General features: G+C 34.3%; 2 protein-coding genes and 1 pseudogene across 2 annotated transcripts; all 3 read left to right on the forward strand.

The window, feature by feature from the left end:
• Positions 1-936: 936 nt before the first annotated feature.
• On the forward strand, positions 937-4,162 carry LOC120157596 (probable beta-D-xylosidase 7). Its single transcript, XM_039168688.1, has 6 exons — positions 937-1,378; positions 1,462-1,761; positions 1,927-2,096; positions 2,176-2,273; positions 2,636-3,397; positions 3,486-4,162. Exons 1-6 carry the CDS (start codon positions 992-994, stop codon positions 4,073-4,075), a joined length of 2,307 nt encoding a protein of 768 aa, XP_039024619.1. The 5' UTR covers positions 937-991; the 3' UTR covers positions 4,076-4,162.
• A 1,366-nt stretch (positions 4,163-5,528) lies between these two features.
• On the forward strand, positions 5,529-9,291 carry LOC120157597 (endoplasmic reticulum-Golgi intermediate compartment protein 3-like). Its single transcript, XM_039168689.1, has 13 exons — positions 5,529-5,925; positions 6,031-6,104; positions 6,303-6,386; positions 6,628-6,708; positions 6,839-6,919; positions 7,329-7,421; positions 7,670-7,852; positions 7,958-8,025; positions 8,131-8,182; positions 8,346-8,399; positions 8,486-8,578; positions 8,744-8,810; positions 8,981-9,291. The coding sequence occupies exons 1-13, from the start codon at positions 5,784-5,786 to the stop codon at positions 9,070-9,072; spliced, it is 1,164 nt and encodes a 387-aa protein (XP_039024620.1). The 5' UTR covers positions 5,529-5,783; the 3' UTR covers positions 9,073-9,291.
• Positions 9,292-15,336: 6,045 nt separating this feature from the next.
• LOC120157549 lies at positions 15,337-16,555 on the forward strand (annotated as a pseudogene).
• Positions 16,556-18,206: the final 1,651 nt, after the last annotated feature.

An 18,206-nucleotide genomic window follows, 5' to 3' on the forward strand; every position in this document is an offset into this window, starting at 1 on the left:
CTATCATGAGCAGGAAGTTTTCGTTGCTCTGTGAAGCCAGCCTAACGCGGTGCCTTCTCATTTAGGAAACCACGAGACCCAAGCCTTGGCCCAGATCACACAATTCACTCATAACTTGGAACGGGCAAGCCAGGAAGAAGCAAACGTGATCCCTGCCAAAAGAACCATGCCATCCGTTCAATCATCCTAGTACCCCCACTTGGGTAACAAGCTAACGCTACTTAGCTCGGTGAACAATGATTGCTCTTCGATTCTTTATAAAGATTGATGAAGCTATAAATGGAGCCGATGCGGGACTTGAACATTTTATAGAAAGTCAATGTCGTGGATGGCGAAAACAAGTCCTCAACCAATAAACTACTTGTTTACAATATAATTGGGCTCTTAATAATCATGAAGTTTGCCTGTTGATCAATTGTAGGTTTTAGGGCATTTGAGTGTGGGATGAGAGGACAAAACTATTTCGGTTTCCTTATGGAATACTATCTTAACTCGAGGGTTCTTACTTCTCGGTACGCCATAGTATTGTTGTACTACTTACACTTTATTGAAAACAATTCATTTTCCCTATTTTAAATTTAATTATAAAATTTATAATGTAATAAATGTAAACACCGACAAACAATAATATAAAAAATTAAGGTAAAATATACAAATATTTATTAAATTAAATTAATTTCATCGAGTGATTTATTAAGTACGTGTGTAGAGTTTTGCTCTAACGTTGGTAATGAAGCTTTCACCTCGCCGCTCAATTTGACCAATCGAACGGAGGGTCCCACACATAGGGATGTTCACCCCTGAAAGAAAGTTTTTCTTTTACCCAAAAACCCAATCCAGAAATATATAATGGATGGGCAATCAAGTCAATCCACTTTTATTTAACAGAATAATAATAACACGCTGAATGTGAAAGCATCTCTGTCCTCTCTGGACTATAAGCACTTTCAGCTTCAGTTTTCTTCATCGTTCTCACTTCTCACTCGCTAAAATGATTTCTTTGGTTCCCTTGATCGGTTTCACCCTGCTTTTCATCCATGGAGGTTCAACCCTACCTCCGTTTTCGTGTGATTCATCGAACCCGGTAACCAAAAACCTCCCATTTTGCCAAACTGGATTACCCATTACTCAAAGAGCCAGGGACCTCGTTTCAAGGCTTACATTAGATGAGAAAATCTCTCAACTCGTTAACTCAGCTCCGGCGATCCCCCGGCTGGGAATCCCCGCATACGAGTGGTGGTCGGAAGCCTTACATGGCGTCGCCAACGTCGGCCCCGGCGTCAAGTTTGATGGCACAATTAAAGCCGCCACTAGCTTCCCTCAAGTCATCCTCACTGCCGCTTCCTTCGATCCATATCAATGGTACCGCATTGGACTAGTAAGTTAGCCATTCCTTTGAACAATTAAGCTTATTTCTTACATATTCACAGTTTTTTTTAACACCGAGTGATATTAATGGAGGCGATTGGAAGAGAAGCGAGAGCGATGTATAATGCAGGGGAGGCGAATGGGATGACATTTTGGGCACCAAATATTAACATATTTAGGGACCCAAGGTGGGGGAGAGGGCAAGAAACACCGGGGGAAGATCCCTTGGTTGTCGGGAAATATGCGGTGTCGTACGTGAGAGGTGTTCAAGGTGATACTTTTCATGGCGGGAAACTCCATGGCCACCTGCAAGCTTCAGCTTGTTGTAAGCATTTTACAGCTTATGATTTGGATAATTGGAAGGGTACGAACCGATTTGTCTTTGATGCTCGTGTAAGTCTTCGCCAATGTTGTTGTTGATGATGATTTTCACTGACTTTTTTCTTATGAATTTTTATAGTATTTGCTAAGAAATTTAGAACATTGTTGGCATTTGTTGTCAACTATTTCAAGTAAAACATTAATTTTTTAAACTTTTGATTTTGGATTTGTTTGTAGGTAAGTGTGCAAGATTTAGCCGACACATACCAACCGCCTTTCGAGAGCTGTGTACGAGATGGTCGAGCCAGTGGCGTAATGTGTGCTTACAATAGAGTTAATGGAGTCCCGAGCTGCGCGGATTCCATCCTTTTGTTGAAGACTGTGAGAGGCGAATGGGATTTCAAAGGGTAAATTTGCATATACAGATCATGAACTCGATGATTATTAGTTCTAATAGTTTCTAGATTGATTCAACTTTTCGATCAGGTATATAACATCGGACTGTGATGCGGTTGCGCTCATCCATGATGGTCAAGGATACGCCAAGGCTCCTGAAGATGCAGTGGTCGATGTTCTCAAAGCTGGTATATTTGATTCTGCAACGTGTTCCCATATTTCTACTTATATTTGATTCTGCAACATGTGCCCATGTTTCTACTTATATTTGTTTCTGCATATTTTCATCATCTTTCTCTCACCGTTCGATTATATTCGAAGATCATATCTTCCAATTCATGCCGGGATATGCTTCAAACATGTAGGCATAGGATGCTATACTATAAGTATAACATCAAATTTTGATAATTTATCTTTGATCAGTTCCATGACCAGCGTCATAAAACAACATAAAAGTATGTATTTCTGTAATCAAAATGGTTTCTATTTAGTTTCTATAAGATTATTTATACTGTTAATTATATTTTTGTCTGATCGTGAGCATTTATAGGCATGGATGTCGACTGTGGATCCTATTTGCAGAATTATACCAAATCTGCACTTCTGCAGAAAAAACTGCCTGAATCTCAAATAGATCGAGCTCTCCATAATCTATTTGCTGTTAGAATGAGGTTAGGTCTTTTCGATGGAAATCCTGAGCAACTTCCTTTCAGCAATATCAGAACGGACCAAATCTGCTCTCCCGAGCACCAGATCCTAGCACTTGAAGCTGCTCGAAATGGCATTGTCCTTTTAAAGAACGATGCGAAACTCCTTCCACTTCCGAAATCTACCATGTCACTTGCTGTAATAGGCCCGAATGCTGATTCTCCGCAAACACTTATCGGAAACTATGCAGGCCCTCCATGCAAGTCCCTTGCTACTTTGCAAGCCTTGAAGAGCTACGTTAAGAACACTGTTTATCACCCCGGTTGCGATATGGTTTCTTGTTCTACTGCTGCAATTGATAAAGCAGTCGACATTGCAAAACGGGCAGATTATGTTGTGTTGATAATGGGATTAGATCAAACTCAAGAAAGAGAGGCGCTTGATCGCATCGATTTGTTTCTTCCCGGAAGGCAACAAGAACTCATCACCAGCGTTGCAAAGTCTGCAAAAAGACCGGTTGTCTTAGTGCTTCTTTCTGGAGGTCCTATTGATGTATCTTTCGCTAAGGATAATCCGAGAATCGGTGGCATTTTGTGGGCCGGTTATCCCGGAGAAGGTGGGGCTATTGCACTTGCGGAAATAATCTTCGGTGATCACAATCCAGGTAACAAACCGTTGATTCGATACCAACTCTTGCTAATGAAAATGAAATGTTTATGACTAATGACGGTTCATTACATGTTGTCATGCAGGAGGGAGATTACCCATAACTTGGTATCCACAAGATTTCACCAAAGTACCAATGACGGACATGAGGATGCGACCAGAACCATTGTCCGACTATCCCGGACGCACATACAGATTCTATAAAGGAGACAAAGTCTTCGAATTCGGTTATGGCCTTAGTTATTCAAAGTATTCGTATACATTCACCCGTGTGTCCCGAAACAAACTTTATTTGAACCATTCTTCAAGTTTACGTGCAAGGGAGACATCCGATTCCGTAGGGTACAAGCTAGTTTCGGAGTTGGGCGCCGAAGTCTGTGGTGAAGGGAAGTTAACGGTTCATGTGGGAGTGAAAAATCATGGGGATTTGGCCGGTAAGCATCCGGTGTTGCTATTTGTGAGACATGGAAACCATGGAAATGGGAGGCCAAAGAAGCAATTGATTGGATTTCAAAGTGTGATTTTAAATGCAGGGGAAGTGGGTGAAATTCAGTTTGAAGTTAAGCCTTGTGAGCATCTAGGTAGAGCTAATGAATATGGTTTAATGGTAATGGAAGAAGGGACACAATTCCTTCTTGTAGGAGATGATAAGCATCCTATTACCATCGTAATTTGATTCATGTGTCCAATATGTGTCATTTTCCTTTTTTATGTTTTTTTTTGTATATTTAAAATTATGTCCAAATACGCATTAAATATGTGTACTTCAAAAATACGAGTTGAGATCGAAGATAAGATATGCATAATATCTACCAAGTATATTTTAGGAACAAAACTTTGCTCTTTTCTTCGTAGTGTGAATGTGACAAGGAAAATCGCAGTGATGAGAGGAAAGTGTTTGTGTAAAAATGGACAAGAAAAATATTACTAAGTAATAGAATACATGCGGTGATGTCCAATAAATATAGTAAAATACAATTAATTTATTAATTATGATAATTAAAAATATTAAAAATTATTTTAAATGCCATTCTACGGAAGCAAAAATATTACCGGTACACTTAAAACGTTAAAATAAATAAATAAATAAATATTGGATATTATTAAAAAAATATGACGAAATTCGAAAATAATTCTTCAACTATATAATTTTTTGTTAAATTTTTCGATTATAAAATATTTATTTCAAATGCATCATAAATATAACATAATTATAAAAAAAATTAAAAATTAATCAATACATGTAGATGTAACATAAGTATTACAAAAAAATATTTATTATATATATTGACATGTGAAAATAATATGAGACATGCATAGACAATAAGAAATAAGAAATAAGTATAAGATCATATTCACATAGATCCCCTCTTTAATGACGAGATTAATTTTTATCCTCATCTTTATCCTATCACTCGGAAAGTTTACATTCATCTTCTCAAATTAAATATGAAATATAATAGATCTTTATAAAATTTGTCTCACTTGCATTCCTACCAGGTGTTTAACTTGTTAAACTTAATTTTTTGTATTTATTAAATATAATTATTTTTTGTATAATTAATATTTATTTGATTTCATTTAAAAAATTTAAATAGGGTATATTATTTTTAATAAATTAAAAACTAATTATTTATCCAATATATAGAAAAAAATTAACGGTTAAATATATTAAAATTAATATCTTATAACAAGATCATATTAAAGTTTTAAAGTTTTTTTATTAAGCTAAGGTGATTATAAAGGAATATATGTTATGTAAATTATCGTGATTATAAAGAAATATATGTTCTATAAATACTCTCGAACTTATGACCTATAGAAACAACAATGATTCTTTTAACCACTTAGATAAGTTAATTCGTGTTATTAAATTTTTAAATTTAAATTATTAATAAAAAAAATCATGAATAAATTTAGACATACATGTCCGAAACTTAACGGTTTATTTGTTTCAATCTTGACAGAAAAATAGAGAAGGAAAGATGGTAAAAGGGTAGGCAGGCGGGAGAACCGCTCGATTACCAACTATAAACCGTAAATGCCGCCGGGAGCTAATGGATTAAGCCTCGCCTTCTTCTTCTATTTAAAGCCGGGAACAAACAGGGACCTATCAGGCTTAGCTCCTCCCTTCCAATCCCCTTAGACTCCTCGTTCCGAAACTTTAATACACATTTTAGTTTGCGCGAGGGGTTTAAGCTATTTGTTCTATCGGATTTTATTGTTTTAATTTCCATTTCTTTTGAATTTTAGGGAAATAAGGAGGATCATTTCATAAATCAATTCAAAGAAAAGAGGAAAAAAATAACTACTGGTAGTCAATCAATTGATTGATTGAATACCAGTAGTTAATTAAAAAAAAAAAAAAAAACTTAATAGAATTAATGGCTGGAATAATGAATAAGTTGAAGAAACTCGACGCCTACCCTAAGATCAACGAGGATTTCTACAGCCGTACACTTTCTGGTGGCATTATCACTATCGTCTCCTCCGTTGTTATGCTCTTGCTCTTCTTTTCCGAGCTCCGTAAGTTTCTTTACTATGTTCAATTATGTGGATCTCATTTTTAAAAAAAAAAATTATATCTACATTGGAATTGAATTATTTGAAATTTGTTTTTCTTGGTTGCAGAACTATATCTTCATGCTTCGACTGAAACGAAGCTTGTGGTGGACACTTCAAGAGGGGGAACTCTACGCATCAACGTATTGTCATCTGCTAATCCAACTGTTTTTATATGGTCTGAATTATCATATTGTGAATTATGAGAATGGATATAACCACCTATATTAAATTTCACATTTCGTAGTTTTTCTTTTCTGTTTGGTATGTAGCGCTGCTTTGAATCCTTTGTAATTATCCTATCTAGTTTCTTATTGTTCCTTTTGGATTTGAAAATGCAGTTTGATATCACATTTCCTCATCTTGCATGCTCAATCCTAAGCGTTGACGCAATGGACGTAAGTGGAGAGGAACACCTTGACGTGGTATGTATTGCGAGTAGTTAGTTATGCCTTTTATTCTATATTGATGAATTTCTCTTCAACGTCATCAAGTGTTGTAAAGGGAATTTCCTAATCTACTCTCTCTCTCTAAGGGCACATAGATGAGTTTTCATATGCAATATAGGCATAAGTTTATGTGCATGCTCATAGAAGTTACGTTTTTCCATGCATGCTGCTAAAATTGTCCACTAGTTGTTAAACATTTATCTTTATAAACATGCAGAAACATGATATATTCAAGAAACGGGTAGATGCACATGGCAATGTTATAGAATCAAGGAAAGATGGAATTGGTGCTCCCAAGGTTTGTTATATGGCAATATTGCTTGAAGTTGTTTTCACAGTAGTATTTTTTTAAAAAAGAATCTGAGGAGCCACACATTCAGCTCTTTTTTCCTCTTTCTTTCTGCTCATAATTATTCCGCTTCATACAGATTGAAAAGCCTTTACAGAGGCATGGTGGCAGGCTCAAGCACAATGAGGAGTACTGTGGTTCATGTTATGGGGCAGAAGAGGTATGCTTCATCCATAGTTCTCTGTGATATAAGTCAATCCACTGGCTGCATGTTTTTACTGAATACCATGGATCTTTGACTCGTTTTTTATGTTCCAATACCTTATTTTCTTGATCCCAAGAGGATTGCAATTTAGTCATCGTATGCCTAACATGATGTACTCTTTTGCTTTAGTTGCATTACTTTGTTCTTTTGTCTTGTGGCTATTCCCTAAATTTCCTCTCTTTTTTTTTTTTTGGTTTGGTGGGGGTTGCATTTTATTCTGTAGTTGATGAGGCAGTCGATGTTGTCTGTGCTTAGGTTGAGAATAATCATTGAAAACAGTCCGGTTACAAGAATGACTATCTTTCTGCTCCAGGCATGGTGCACTTTTCCTCCCTGAGCATTCTTTTTTCTTTCAATGTTGCAGGCTGATGATGATTGTTGCAACTCCTGTGATGAAGTTCACCATGCATACAAAAAGAGAGGTTGGGGTTTGCCATACCTTGATTTGATCGACCAGGTTTGTCTGCATAAGAGCTTAAACTATCAGATTTAATGACACACACAGATGTTTGTGCTCAGATAAGAAATGCAGTTAGTCCCGCCTGTAGTTCATTGTTTTTGTTTTCATAGCTACTTAGATATATTGAATCCCCCTTTCCCTTCCTAATAATGCCTACTTAGTATTGGCCTTGGTTTCTATATCCAACTCCCACAGAGGTTCTATTTTAATGTGACCCTGGTTTATGCTTTCTTGTTTCTGTTCAGTGCAAGAGAGAGGGTTTTCTTCAGCAGATTAAGGATGAAGAAGGTGAGGGTTGCAATATATATGGCTCTTTAGAAATCAATAAGGTGGCAGGGAATTTTCATTTTGCACCTGGGAAAAGCTTTCAGCAATCAAATGTTCATGTACATGACTTTCTAGCATCATTTCCAAAGGACAGTTATAATGTAAGACGAATGCAGCCCTTTTGTTTCCATTCTTTGCGTACGTTAGCATGTCTTTTCTGAAAACGATGATCTAATGTTACAATGCTTCATGAATATTTGATATAGCTAAGTCACAAGATCAATAGATTAGCTTTCGGAGATTACTTTCCAGGGGCCATGAATCCTCTTGATAGGTGAGTGCTAACTTTCTCTTGATCATTTTACCTTGATCATGTACAAGAGCTGGTTGTTGACATATTTTATATGTCTTGACCTTCTCATTTTTCTTCCAAATTTAGTGCTGAATGGACACAAGAACAACCAAATGGGATGTTCCAGTACTTTATCAAGGTTGGTTTTCTGCATGAATTCATCTTTAGTTGGTTACTATCTTATTCTCCAATCCTTTTTTTTTTTTTGCATCTCTTGCATGTAGCTTATCATTGTTCCTAAATGAGATTAAAATAAAAAAGGGTAACTTTGAGGAATTTTCAATGTACTTTCTATTTTGTAGGTTGTACCGACGGTGTACACTGATGTGACTGGACACACTATCCAGTCTAATCAGGTGTGGTTAAAAAACTTGCTGATGATTCAATTTTATCCTTTTCACTTGGTTAAAATGATTAATTCATGGGATATTGTTTTCGACAGTTCTCCGTAACAGAGCATTTTAAGGCTGCAGAAGTAGGCCAGCTTCAATCCCTTCCTGCAGTTTACTTCTTTTACGACCTTTCTCCTATCAAGGTTGGTTACTCCTATGCTGTTGTTTTTATACAATTTCTTTGTCTGAAATAAACATTTGATGCCATAGAGATGCCACATCACTTTCAATGTTGTTATAAATGTTAGTTCGAATTTGGACTGTTCTCTCAACTATTCTCTGAGCTTCTTTTCAACCATATTTTGCAGGTGACTTTCACGGAGCAGCATGTCTCATTCCTGCATTTCCTAACAAATGTTTGTGCTATTGTTGGAGGTAAGGAGCCTTTTCTTTGTTTCCTTTATTTGGTTTACTCGATCAACTTTGATCCCAAGAATAAGGTTTTGTAGACGGATATATGGAAGCCTTTAAGTCAGAGATATGGCCTTCACAATGACTTGATTGGATTGGAGTTGTTGATTATTTGTTCCCAATTTTTTTTCCAGGTGCTTTTGCAGTGGCGGGAATGTTTGACTCTTTTATATACCATGGTCAGAAGGCAATCAAGAGGAAGATTGAACTTGGCAAACTCAGTTAATGATCAAATCCAGTGACATGGTATTGCTGCATTTTCTTGTTCCGGTAACAGGAGCTAGACGAAAATTCGAACCGAGAGAGGGCCACACCAACGTATGTACATCTGTTTATTCGATATCATAACTGAAAAATTTTGTTCCACCTTCCATAGATGAAATTTACTGATTTCATACTTCATTTACTGAGTTTTAGTTGTGTTTGAGGCTGCCCGAAACCACAGAGTCCTCAAATAAGCTTGAGTTTCATTCTTATATTAAAAACTGATGTTTTATAATTATATTAATATTTGATATATTAATGATAAATTAGAGTATGATATGCTATCATAAAAATATAACATTAGATTTGTTCTCTATAATGTGTTATTATAAAATTAGAGTATGATACGCTATATTTCGAAACGATTTTTTTTCGGATTTTAGAAAAAACACATTTTTTATCTATCTTTTGATTGATTTATAATTAAAAATGTAATGTGATTTTTTAAAATCCCTCGCTTCAAAAAATTTGGGATTCCCTTTAAATAAAATAAAATACGGTTCAAGGAGTCGCCACCAATATTTAATTAGGGTGTGATTGGGCACCCAAAACAATGTTTGTCATTTTAATAAAAATATTAATTTTAATTAAAACAACAAATTTACAGTATGCGTACCAAAAAATTGTGTTCGGAGTAGGTTACGCGTGGGGAAGGATTAGCACCTCCACAACATCCTAAATCGACACCTAATCGATTAATTAATTGTCTTTACAATGAAATTTACAAGTTCGAATTTAATTTTAGTTTAAGATCCCTTAAAACAATACTCTATGAATTTTAGAATGAAACCTAATAATATTTAATTATTTCCAATTGAGAAGAAACTAACTCTCATACCTTGAGACAATCAATTCTTACTCCAATCGAAATAAAGAAATATTATGGTTTCATTGTAATATTCAAATGCACGAAATTAAACAAATTAAAATAAAAATTACCAATCCTTTTAGAGAGAAGAAGAATATTTGCTTATTTAAAGATGTCGAGATCGAACCTTAGATAAGTTCTAACGATCTTTTCTCGAAGAATTTAAATAGATAAACATTTCTTTTTCTCTTGTTCTCAAATTTTAGATGTGATCAAAATTTAGGGTTTCACTTAACGGGATACATTTTATTTTAAAATTATCGGAAGTAACTTTCTCATAAGTTAAAACAACCACCTCACGTCAACCTTAAAATGAAAAGGTATTACCCTTAGTCAAATTATTCAATATGGTCAAGTAATGCTTATGAGGGCATCATGCAAATTAACTAAAAATTGTCACATACTCGAATAAATGTTTGAACCTAGAATAATATAAGCACATGCGAATACGAATATATATATATATATATATATGCTTTATAAATATGCTAATGGATTCTCAATGTTTTAAAATGGTTAAACTTATGTATCTATTATGGTCGTTTTAACATAACATGTGATAAATAGCTATCATGCTAATTCATGTAATAATTAAAGTAACATATTTATCTTGTTATGCTTGCGATGTGCAGGAGAATATTAAGGCCGAAATTAAAGTATAATGATATGATACATAAGTATATACAAGAAAATGCGCATACCGCATATATTAAAAAATATATAAATATCAATAACTATAAACAAAACAAAATCTATTGCATATAATCCATGCTTGTATGTATTCATTACTACCATGAAGGATGAAAACAACAAGTACCAAAACTAGGCATACAAAGTGTAAATTGGCCAGTAAATTAAACAAGCATGCTGCGGGATTAGATTATAAAGTAACAAAATTACAGGCTAATTGTGAAAACAACATAAAATTAAGAATAACATAATTTTAGGACTAAAAAGAAAAGCACCTGAAATATGAAGACAAAATTAAAAACATAAAAGACTCGATTTGAGGACTAAAACGTAGCAGTTCAAAAACTGATGGAGCTCACACGCAATTACCCCACTCACCAGACACGGGTTGCCCTAACCTCTAAACGATGTCGTTTTGGCAGTAGTATATACATGATATTTTGGGTCAGATGCAAACCAATCATTTTTTCTTTTCATTTTTTTCATCTTTTCTCCTCTCTAACTGTGCCACCCTCTACTCTCAATCCTCTCTCTTTTCCTTTTCACTCTCGCCCTTCCCATCTGGGCAAGGCAGCCACCATGGCCTCCAATCACCCTCAGGACTCCGATGATGAGTCGAGGGACTCCAAACTCATACCACACCCAAGTCACAATCAAAAAACCCCCCGAAAAACCTTACCTGAGACCTACCCCTCTTTCGAACCAGACCCACAAACCCACAAAATAGCTCGACAATGGTTAGGAGGCGTGAGAAGCTTACCCTTTACGAATCAATGGGGTTCGGACCTTAGGGGATGGTGACGGTGCTCCTTTTCGTACAGGGAAGGTCAATTTTTTTCCTTTTTTGTTTGGGTATTTGGTTCGCTCATAAACAAGGGGAAAATGGTCCCCTTTTTGGTTGCTATTCTTGTTTATAAGGCTCTCTGTTAACTGAAAAGAAAGACTGAAGGTTTTTTATTCACGCTCTCTAGATTTTTTTCTCTCTCTCGTTTCTTTTTTTGCTTGCTGATGATATGTATTACTCCTCATGTTCCTCTGTTTTTCATTTGCTTGTGATCTTCAAGGGTTAAGGAGCCCTTCACCGTGGATTTTATTCTTGTGGGTTCATCGAAGGGTTCTCCTGAATCCTCTTGTCTGCTTAGTCATTTATTGATGATATATTCACATGCCGTTCGCCTTTGCCGGTACAGTCTGGTGCAACGGTTTGCACAGATGGGGAAAATGACAGATTCTCGAACGCATTATCTTCTGGAATATTGATTGCTGGAGCGTGAGAGAGATGAGAGGTCTCTCGTGCACTCCATGCACCATTTAGGGACCACTAGATTAATCTGAATACAAAATCGGCTTGTAATCTTGGCAGTTGGTTTCCATTGTCAATTTTAAGGTCATGATAAAACCCTAAACTTCCTTAATCTTAGACCATTGGATTGGTTCAAATCCAACGGTCATGATGCAGCTGTGCGATCCGTCAACTTGGGTTATGATAAAACCCTAAACTTCTTTGATCTTGGACCGTTGGATTAGGTCAGATCCAATGGTTATCCCTTGGCTACGTGTGTTTCCTTCAGGGATTATAAAAAACTCTAAGGCCCCGTTTGGTTCAGGGTATAATTCATTCCTAGGAGGAATGTTTTTTCCCAGAGTAATATACATATGTTTGGATGGGTCATATTACCAAGTATCAGTAAAAAATTAATACCAAGAGTAATTTTTCATCTCTCTTTCCCAGGAATATCTATCCCCCATCTCCCTTAGGTATTTCATTATTCCCGTCCTTGTTGTCTAAAATAGCCTTCTCCCCCACTTCGTTCGGTTGAAATCTTCTTCTTCGACCTGGTTATAGGTTTGTGTTCTCAAAATTAGAATTCCAAAAATTGAAATCCCTTTGCAAAGCCACTCGTGTAACATCCTCAATACAAGGTTAGTGACTAAATTGTAAAAATTCATAATTTGATGACTAAAATAGAATAATTGAATAGTATTGTAATGTGGTATAGGGTTAAATTGCAAAGAAGAAAGAATAGAAGGATAAAATGGTCTTTTGAATAGAAGGATAAAATGGTATTTTACAAGGACAAATAATTAAAGAAGGGATTTATATATTAGCTTAAGCTCCACGTGGAAGAGAAGAAAGAAAAACAAGGTTTCAGAGTTCTCTTCTTCTCTTCTTTTCTTCTACACGTGAAGAAGGCAAAACAAAGGTGAGAATTCTTAAAGGCTAATGGTTTGCTGAAATTTAAGTCTGGTTTTGATCCTTAGATGCTAATTAAGCTTATGGAAAGCTTAATTTGTTTTAAAGTAACAAGATGAAGAAGTTATAAGAGATTAAAGAAAATGAGGTTTTAAATGAATTTATGGAAAAGAGTTGATAAGTTGAATTTGAAGATAAATTTGACTTGTCATCATGCTAATTAAGGAATATGAAGTGTTAGAATTTTATTTAGAACATATTGAAATTTGAGTATGATTCTTGAATTACATATGAGGGATAGAATTTTGAGGTTAAAGATGAGTTTCATGGATATAAGTTTGTTTAAGTAATGATGGTTGGGTTTAATGATATGATAAGGGTTTAAATAGAAGAATTGAGTGAAGAATTGATATTTTCGGGCTTAAAATACAAATTATGGGTTGTGTGCATCGATGCACATTCAATGTGTATCGATGCACTATCAAATAATTGAACATCGAATACAATTAGTGCATCGATGCATAAGGCGTGCATTGATGCACCTGCTTAAAAGACAAACTTCGAATGGGATTTATGCACCGATGCATAGATAGTGCATCGATGCACCCGTAAAGGGATGCATTGATACATGGTGTAATGCATCGATGTATACCTTCATTAAAAGATAAAAATAGCTTTCTTTTTAGCCTAAGGAGCGATAGTTTAGAATATATCAATTAGTATACTGATATGTATCAATGTATTACTATGTAGATTTAGAACGTAATCTCGTTCCGGAATAATCAAGGGATTAGAATTGAGTCAAAGCAAGGCTAAGGTGAGTGTCCATACTTGATAGAATTGTATGGAGATAAGACTTGCAATAAGTCTATCTCTTATAGTTAAATTCTTGATTTCATATTCATGTACATGCATCCACATATATAGATATTGGATACAATGATTTCATGTATAGTTCATTTATGCTTTAATATGATATTATATGAAAGAATAAAATTGTCAGAGGATCAATCCAGATATGTGAAATAATGAAAGTGATCACATGTGTGTATATGAAGTGAAATACATGTTTATATGAAAAGTGATGAGAAGATATGAAAATGAGAAATGTATTCATATTTAAGCCCATGTGAGTTAATATGAGAGCTGTAGGTAAAATTGGCATGCCAAGAGTCGAGGGTTCTACGTGGTCCTTCGGGACATATATGTAATTCTGTGGAACATATATGTGGTACTTTGGTACACTTATTTGGTCCATTGTATTATGTATATGGTTATTAAGGAGTGGTCCTTCGGGACATATACAGTGGTCTTTCGGGACATAGTGGCTCTTCAGAACAATAAGTGGTCCTTCGGGACATAGTGGTCCTTCGGAATAAATATTCAGTGCCCCTTGAGGGAATTATACGAGCTGTGGTGACAGCATAGTGCACAACCTTTATGTACTCGTGTACCTTCTGTTCTCAATAATGTACATGGGCAATCCAAAGATAAATTAAAGTGAAATTAGCATAAGAATATGTTTTATATGTGCATGTTATCATCATATATGTTATAGTGTAATAAATATATGCAAGTTGAAATGTCATGATCAATGGTAAGAATGCATGTTCATAAATTTATTGGTATACATGTGTAGACATATATTTATGTTATGCCTCACTAAGTCTGTGATTTAGCGTGTAAGTGATTTACACGTAGGTACCAAGAATCGAGAAGAACAGAAATAGGAGTGGCAAGAACAACAACACTGCTAGAAGATCATATCAGAAGTAACTGATAAAGTAGGTATTTTGTTGTGTATAGTGTGTTGGCATGTAAGAAAAGGGTTAGTTACAAATGCTCTGATCAGTTTTATCTTATTTTGGTTAACTTGTGTAAAGTAACAATGTTATTTTAATGAAAGTTTTAAATTTCCTTGATTTTTCGTCAAGAGTCAAAGGTTAAAAAGTCAAGGTGACACCTCAGACTCGTATCCGAGTCGGATACGGGTGGAGGGTGTTACAACTCGTTCCTTCCTCACGCTCCACCACTCTATCCTCCGGTTTTTGTTTTCTGTCTCTCTAAACAACGAGAATGGTGGGAACAACAGAGGTAGTGGATTCATCAGCCTCCAACAACAAGAACCGTATCCAAGTCTCCAATACCCAGAAACCCCTCTTCTTCTAGATTAAGTGCATATATTTTATTAACAATCTATTTATCTTTCAATGGTGTTGCTCTATAGTTAATGAAATCACTAGGTACTCACTCAATTTCCATTTTTTTCAATATAATTGCTTATTAGAAAAAATGAATTTTTCCTTTGTTTAATTATTTTGAAGATCTTATGTAGTGATAAGCTTTACTCAGATAACCATCTTCCTTGATTCTAGTTTGTGTTTATGTTTTTGAGGGCGTTATTGTTTAGGGACTATCAGATATTATATGGAATCTGTTTTCTGATTTGTTCTATTTTTTATATGATTTTTGGGTAGAAATGGGTGAGGAAGTTAAGACTTTGGTTCCGGAGTCACTCTTGAAGAAGAGAAAGAGGAATGAAGAATGGAAGCTTGCCAAAAAACAGGGGCTTGAAGCTGCCAAGAAGAAGAAAGCTGAGAACCGGAAGCTAATTTTCAATAGGGCTAAGCAATATGCAAAGGAGTACGAGGCTCAGCTAAGCTTTTGTTTATTATTCGAATCCGTGGGTACGTGTTTATTGTGATTTTTTATCGGTTTATGAGTCTAAATTATAATATGTAATGTTGTATGAATGTTTGTTTTCAGTATCAATGCCATGCACCCTATGACAAGAAAGATCTTGCAACTTTACGTTTGAGACAGGTACTTACTGAATCTATGAAGAAATATGGTTTGTGAGAATCAAATTCTCATTTTCCCCTGTGTTTGTTATTTGATTGAATTAACCTCAATCTTTTTATATTTTTGGTATAGTTTTATGGCGTATTTCTTTCCAACACTGTAGGGTGATGGTTGTTGTTAATGAATTTGGAAAATCTGAATCTAAATTGTTGTGTTTGTTCTTATCAAATACATATTTTCAATGGTGTTTTCCTTAAAGTGAACATGCTTCACCTAGTTGAACCTTATGTGACTTACGGGCATCTTTTACCTTATTTGCATCATCTCTTTCCATTTTATTAATTTTATATGCTTGCCTTATCTTATTTCTGAATGATGACATGGTTCTAGATACTCGAACCTCAAGAGTGTTAGAGAATTGATTTACAAAAAAGGTTATGGGAAGTTGAACAAGCAGCGAATTGAATTGACTGACAATGAAGTCATTGAGCAGGTCAGTATCATTTTTGCTTTCAAGAATTTTATGTCATTAGGACTTGGATGCAAGTAGTAGGAGAGTTTGTGTTTGAACATATCTTTTGTCCTTGCATCCATGTTCGAATGCGTAAAAAAGGAGTAAGAGACAAAGTGACACGGTCAATTACTAAACAAGCTTTTGTATTGTATTGATTATCAGGCTCTGGGCAAATTTGGCATAATCTGTGTAGAAGATCTCATCCACGAGATAATGACTGTGGGACCTCATTTTAAGGAGGCCAACAACTTCCTTGGGCCATTCCAGCTCAAGGCACTATTGGGTGGTCTAAATAAGAAGAGGAACCACTATGTCGAATGAGGAGATGCCGGCAACCGTGAGAATACATCAATGAGTTAATTAGGGAAATGAATTAAAATATAATTTGGGTTTAATCCTGTCAAGACTAGTTGTTTTTGTTTATGTGGTAGGTGTCTGATCGTAATTTTTGTTGGAAATTAGAAACAGTTTTGTTTAAGAAAAACATTGATATTGCTTTGTGCTGCCATTGTTCTACTTTGGGATTGAGCTTTCTCGATGTTCTTTGCTTCTTGTTCTACTGTTAATACCTCTTTGCATAGAAGTATCGATGCCTCCTTTAGAGGAATCGATACCCCAGCAGCTATTTTGTGTGGAAAATATTATCCAACGGAATCATCTTCATGGTCGATTCAATATTATAGTGAAAGTTAAAAATTCCTAATATTGAACATGATATATTTTTATATAATTATGTTGAAGAAAAATTTTAATATATTTTTTAAATAAATTATGTAAAATTTAATATTAATTAAAATTAAAATAATGATATATTAAATAATAAAATAATATTATCGATGAATTTTTATATAAATAATTTTTATTTAAATATATTATCAATGAATTTTTATATAAATAATTTTTATTTAAATAATTAGAATTTTACTTGTTAAAAAATATAGAACAAGGTCAATTTGGTAAAATATACATTTCAGTAATATTTTATTGCTTCAACCAAACACAGTAATCTTACATTACGACCAAACAAATCAAACACAGTAATGTGTTAGGTAATGTTACATTCCGGTAATCCTATTCTCACTGGTAATCTTATATTCCGTAAACCAAACGTACCCTAACTTGTTCCTCATAATCAGGGCCATTGGATTGGTTCAGATCCAATGGCTCTTGATAGCCGGCGCCTGGATGAAAACCCTACTTGCTTGGCAACACACTTCGACTGCTTCGAATGGGCTCCAATTCGAGCTCTTTTGATGACTAGCATCTGAACTCGTCCACTAGATTATTCAACTTAAACCTTGGCTCTTTGGACATTACAAATCTGACCCTAAAATAAAAAGGACAAATAAAATTAAATTAAATTTAAATATTATATATATATAATTATTATAATATTTTCTTGAAATCTATATATGTTTTTTAAACTATAAAAATATTTATTTTAAAAAATATATTACCTAAAAAAACTACATATATACTATTTTTAAAACTAATACTATATTTTTTAAAACCATTTTTTTCAAAACTATATATATATACTATATTATTTTCAAAACTATATTTTATAATATACTATTTTTCAAAACCATTTTTCAAAACTATATATATATATATATATATATATTATTTTCAAACCTATATAATATACTATTTTTCAAAACCATTTATCAAAACTATATAATATATTATTTTTCAAAACCTATATATATTATTTTATTTATACTATACTTATATATAAATATACTTTATAAATACTAAAGTTTGAAATGTCTCGGACGAAAACAAGTATCATCATAAAAATATAATTAGATTTGATATACATTCACCCTTTATAATTTTAGTTTTTCATGATTTTCAGGTACATTTATTCACGGATCGGAGCGCTTGTGCAATATGGATTTCAAAGATGATTATTTGTACTTTGAACGAGATCCTTTGGTTTGGATTAATATAATTTTGTTTGTATTATTGTTCCATGAATAAAATAATACTTAGATTTTATGTCAAAAAATAATATTTAAATTTATT

Source organism: Hibiscus syriacus, unplaced genomic scaffold (genome assembly GCF_006381635.1).
Source record: "Hibiscus syriacus cultivar Baekdansim isolate YM2019G1 unplaced genomic scaffold, ASM638163v2 tig00111273_pilon, whole genome shotgun sequence".
In the NCBI taxonomy this organism is placed as follows: domain Eukaryota; kingdom Viridiplantae; phylum Streptophyta; class Magnoliopsida; order Malvales; family Malvaceae; genus Hibiscus; species Hibiscus syriacus.

Bases quoted from the DNA above. Each gene is read 5' to 3' on its own strand.
- LOC120157597 (XM_039168689.1), top strand. From the start codon at position 5,784: ATGGCTGGAATAATGAATAAGTTGAAGAAACTCGACGCCTACCCTAAG. The intron at 5,926-6,030 runs GTAAGTTTCTTT...TCTTGGTTGCAG, and splicing joins GCTCTTCTTTTCCGAGCTCC to AACTATATCTTCATGCTTCG. The intron at 7,422-7,669 runs GTTTGTCTGCAT...GTTTCTGTTCAG, and splicing joins ACCTTGATTTGATCGACCAG to TGCAAGAGAGAGGGTTTTCT.
- LOC120157596 (XM_039168688.1), top strand. From the start codon at position 992: ATGATTTCTTTGGTTCCCTTGATCGGTTTCACCCTGCTTTTCATCCAT. The intron at 1,379-1,461 runs GTAAGTTAGCCA...ATATTAATGGAG, and splicing joins AATGGTACCGCATTGGACTA to GCGATTGGAAGAGAAGCGAG. The intron at 1,762-1,926 runs GTAAGTCTTCGC...ATTTGTTTGTAG, and splicing joins GATTTGTCTTTGATGCTCGT to GTAAGTGTGCAAGATTTAGC.